Genomic DNA, 4,977 nt, shown 5'->3' on the forward strand with positions numbered 1-4,977 from the left:
TCAAATTTCTTACCCGTTGATCAAAAATACCCTTAAACCTATTCACTTTTTTTTTTTTTTTTTACTTTTATTTAATAACTTTCAGGAGGGTGAACTCATTTTTGTAACACAAAATGTTATCACTTTGATAAGAAAATCTTATTTTGCTGAATCATTTTGGCATTCTTCTTTGGTAACTGATCAAGTAGGCTTGTTGGAACATTATATCTCCAAAGAACCCTAACATGTATTCTAAGTAAAGAGTAATTGCTGAATTTGTTAAGTTTTAGAGGGGGTGTACTCATTTATGCTGTGCACTGTATATAGAGAGAGTTATTTTTTAAATTAATAATAATAATAATTATTTATTTGTTTTTCAACCTTTTGACAACAAATATGGTATTTATGTATTTTCTCAAAAATGTCTTAAAATGGTAATTCATTAGTTTTTTTTGCCTTTTTATTGTTTATTTGGTAACATTTATTTTATTAATCGTTTATATATAGTATTTTAATTCAGCTTTATTTCAATGAACAAAAACATGTTTTTAACAACACTGGGTGAATGAAGTAAGAGAAAGGTTGATAACAAATATATTTTTATTTATTAAATATAAAAACTAAAAACAAACCCTTACTAACCTCAGATATCCGCCATCAAAGGTGACTAGCAGCCCTTCTTTCCAGTAGATGGTCTGACTGCGCCGGACGCGGAAAGTGCTGCAGCGATTGCGCTGCTGATTTCCCGCAAAGCTGTAGATCACCGTACTGTGGTTCCTTTGGTTCTTCGTGGGCCTTTTGGTCTCGAATGCCTATTACGAAAAATCACAAAGACAGTCATCAAAATCTGTCGACTGAAACCAGGTAGACATATGAACACGGCCTAAACGTCACTTTCACCTGAGAACTCATGTAAGGAATCATTAAAAATACAGCTGCAAGTAGCAACTACATGGCCAAACCTCCAATGGGATACTGAATGACTGAGCAGATTTAGTTGGTTTATAACTTTTGACCAGTAGGTGGCGCTACAAGTGTGCATGATATTCTCAGATCAATGTGGCGTTGATACAAAGAAAAACTGTGTGTCAATAAGCAAAGGCTTAGCCAAGATAATGACTCACTTCCTGTTTGGTGTCTTCGCCAGCAAAATTGTTAAGGCTTTTCTGGAGAATAAAATCCAGTAACTGAATTTGTGTGGTTTTGTCTTTGTCTGTGTATGACCTGAACCAATTTTGGCGAAGATTCAACAAACACTGTAAGAGGAAAAGCGAAACAAACAAAACAATATGCAAAACTGGTCCAAAATAGTACAAAGTGGGACCTCAGAAATACAATAAGTTTTTGCGACAGATACTTTTGCACTTTTGCCAATAGGTGGCGCTGTCACCAATCTGTTTTTGTAAAATGATTCATAGCAAGTTTCATATCAAACAGCCAAAGCGTTGCAAAGATATCATCTCACTTCCTGTATGGCATCCTGTCATTGAATTAATTGATGCATTATAGTAATATAATATAATATAATAAAATATAACAGTCATTCTATACATAAAATACATATAAAAATTGTATAAATAAAATATTTTTTTTCTTAAATACTTGCTTTTTTTTTTGGTGACTATGAGTATAGTGTGTATTAGCGCGTAGATTTCAATTTCTGCACAGTCTAATCTAATTGTCAATTGTCAAAAATTGTATAAATAAAATATTTTTTTTCTTAAATACTTGCTTTTTAATTTTACAGAAAAATATAACAAACATGTTTTGTTGATTTTTATTTAAAAACAACAATAATATAATATAATAAATAATATTTTTTTATAGTTGTACTATTATAATACTACTATAATAATAGTTGTATTATAATATAATTTTTTTATTTTATTGAAAAATATTTTTTAATATATTTCTTATTTTGTATAATATAATATAATATAATATAATGATTATAGTCATATTGTCAATTATATTAATATTTTTAACAACAATAATAATGATAATTTAATAATATAACGTATAGAATTTTTATAGTTATACTATAAATAAAACTGTTGTTATTATTATTATTATATATATTTGTTTAAATATATGATCTTTTTATTTTTATAGAAAATTATTTGAAAAAATTATATTTATTTTGTTAAAAATAAATAAACAAAAAAATAAATATCAGAAAAATGGCAATAAGATTTCCCCCCCAAACAGCCCTATGCATTACCAAATTTTGCCAAAGTTTTTGTATAGGGCTATTTGGGGAAAATTAGACTGCGAAAGCGTGCAAAGCGTCTTAACATGCGGTTTCATGGGCTGCTGTGGACTCCCAGCCATAAGCATTGTCAGCGTGTGGTCTCTAATTCTCCGTTTGCAATGACTGCAATTCTGACTTTTATTGGTCGGTTAGATTGTCATCTCAGGGTGTGTGTTTACCTGCACGTCCATCTGGTTTAAACTAATTAGCATCCTGGCTATAAAGCGCTCCCAGAATCCCGCAGGAACAAAGCTCATCTTAAAATGCCGCTGAATGGAGTTGTTGCTCTGGTGCCGAAAGCCGTGGATGTCCAGGGCAGGTTTGGGGGGCAAAAGGTGGGGCAACAGATAACTATGAAGAGAAGAAAGAATTTCTGAAACTCAATACTTCATACATATTAAGAACATTTTATACATACAATGCATGTTATTAAAAACATTATTATTACATATTAAAACATTATTTTTGGAAATGTTCACAATAAAAATATGCATTATTCATTTGCAGAAAAATAAATAAATATACATTTCATATGGGTTAAAATATATATTAAAGTTAAGAAGAATATAAATCTAAATACAAAACAAAAAAATTAAATTGAAATATTATTATTATATATTATAACATTAATAAATAAATAAAACTCAATACTTAAAGCTGCAGTCCGTAAGTTTTGCCTCTTTGTCGTCATCTCTGTTTGAAAACCTGAAATTGCAGCTGAATGCGGAATTAACTAGCTTGCATGGGTTGTGCAGCGGCACGGCTCCAGCGAGGATGAATCTAATGTTTTGAGGAGTATGTGTGTGTGGCAGTCAGTCACCGCACCGGTGTGGATATTTACTGTACTTCGCAATCACAGATTCTAGCCTACGTCTTGGAATATATGACCCAAATAAGCATTTTTACCGTATATTGCCCTCTGAACAAGTAACAAGTCTGCCACGTTTGTTCTGACCAACTGAGGAAACAAGCATTACCATAAATCGTGCTACCAATGGTGATTAAATCTGAAGATCGGTTAGCTCATATCACATCAAACCGTTCAAATTATTATTATTGTTATACTTTATCCTCAAATGATTAATGTTAACAACATCAGCATTGGTGACTATGAGTATAGTGTGTATTAGCGCGTAGATTTCAATTTCTGCACAGTCTAATCTAATTGTCATACTCTTCGAATTTCATATTGAGAAATTATTTTAACCCAAAAAGCAAATTTTGCTCCCTTCGAACTGGTTTTCTTTAAAATACAAATCTTTGTAATCCCACGTATGCTATCTGTAATCAGAAGCACATTTATAACTGGAATATAATTTAATTTCATTCACGTGTTTCATAAAAACATAATCCTTTATGGATTACAATCTCCCATCAAAATGAAACATTTAATTATTCTGGCTGCTGTGAGAAAAGGCTATAAACGATTGACCACCTGCAGGATCCGCACATGCGATAGCCTAGTAGCTGGGACAACTTCTTTATGTTTACAGACATGACGTAATGACGCAGTGCCATGCTCGAATTTCCCATAATAGTTGTATTATAATATAATTTTTTTATTTTATTGAAAAATATTTTTTAATATATTTCTTATTTTGTATAATATAATATAATATAATATAATGATTATAGTCATATTGTCAATTATATTAATATTTTTAACAACAATAATAATGATAATTTAATAATATAACGTATAGAATTTTTATAGTTATACTATAAATAAAACTGTTGTTATTATTATTATTATATATATTTGTTTAAATATATGATCTTTTTATTTTTATAGAAAATTATTTGAAAAAATTATATTTATTTTGTTAAAAATAAATAAACAAAAAAATAAATATCAGAAAAATGGCAATAAGATTTCCCCCCCAAACAGCCCTATGCATTACCAAATTTTGCCAAAGTTTTTGTATAGGGCTATTTGGGGAAAATTAGACTGCGAAAGCGTGCAAAGCGTCTTAACATGCGGTTTCATGGGCTGCTGTGGACTCCCAGCCATAAGCATTGTCAGCGTGTGGTCTCTAATTCTCCGTTTGCAATGACTGCAATTCTGACTTTTATTGGTCGGTTAGATTGTCATCTCAGGGTGTGTGTTTACCTGCACGTCCATCTGGTTTAAACTAATTAGCATCCTGGCTATAAAGCGCTCCCAGAATCCCGCAGGAACAAAGCTCATCTTAAAATGCCGCTGAATGGAGTTGTTGCTCTGGTGCCGAAAGCCGTGGATGTCCAGGGCAGGTTTGGGGGGCAAAAGGTGGGGCAACAGATAACTATGAAGAGAAGAAAGAATTTCTGAAACTCAATACTTCATACATATTAAGAACATTTTATACATACAATGCATGTTATTAAAAACATTATTATTACATATTAAAACATTATTTTTGGAAATGTTCACAATAAAAATATGCATTATTCATTTGCAGAAAAATAAATAAATATACATTTCATATGGGTTAAAATATATATTAAAGTTAAGAAGAATATAAATCTAAATACAAAACAAAAAAATTAAATTGAAATATTATTATTATATATTATAACATTAATAAATAAATAAAACTCAATACTTAAAGCTGCAGTCCGTAAGTTTTGCCTCTTTGTCGTCATCTCTGTTTGAAAACCTGAAATTGCAGCTGAGTGCGGAATTATCTAGCTTGCATGGGTTGTGCAGCGGCACGGCTCCAGTGCGGATGAATCTAATGTTTTGAGGAGTATGTGTGTGTGGCAGTCAG

General features: G+C 30.9%; 1 protein-coding gene across 1 annotated transcript in view; it reads right to left on the reverse strand.

Moving 5' to 3' along the window:
- LOC107553777 (leucine-rich repeat serine/threonine-protein kinase 1-like) overlaps positions 1–4,977 on the reverse strand; it is an 89,558-nt gene that overhangs the window by 47,042 nt on the left and 37,539 nt on the right. The window contains exons 18-19 of the mRNA XM_016236084.1: positions 4,341–4,512; positions 622–791 (exon numbers count right to left, since the gene is read on the reverse strand). Of these exons, the coding sequence (XP_016091570.1) occupies positions 622–791; positions 4,341–4,512 (342 nt within the window). The remainder of the gene's footprint in view (positions 1–621; positions 792–4,340; positions 4,513–4,977) is intronic.

The sequence above is a fragment of the Sinocyclocheilus grahami genome, unplaced genomic scaffold, assembly GCF_001515645.1.
Source record: "Sinocyclocheilus grahami isolate Dianchi unplaced genomic scaffold, SAMN03320097.WGS_v1.1 scaffold481.1, whole genome shotgun sequence".
NCBI lineage: Eukaryota > Metazoa > Chordata > Actinopteri > Cypriniformes > Cyprinidae > Sinocyclocheilus > Sinocyclocheilus grahami.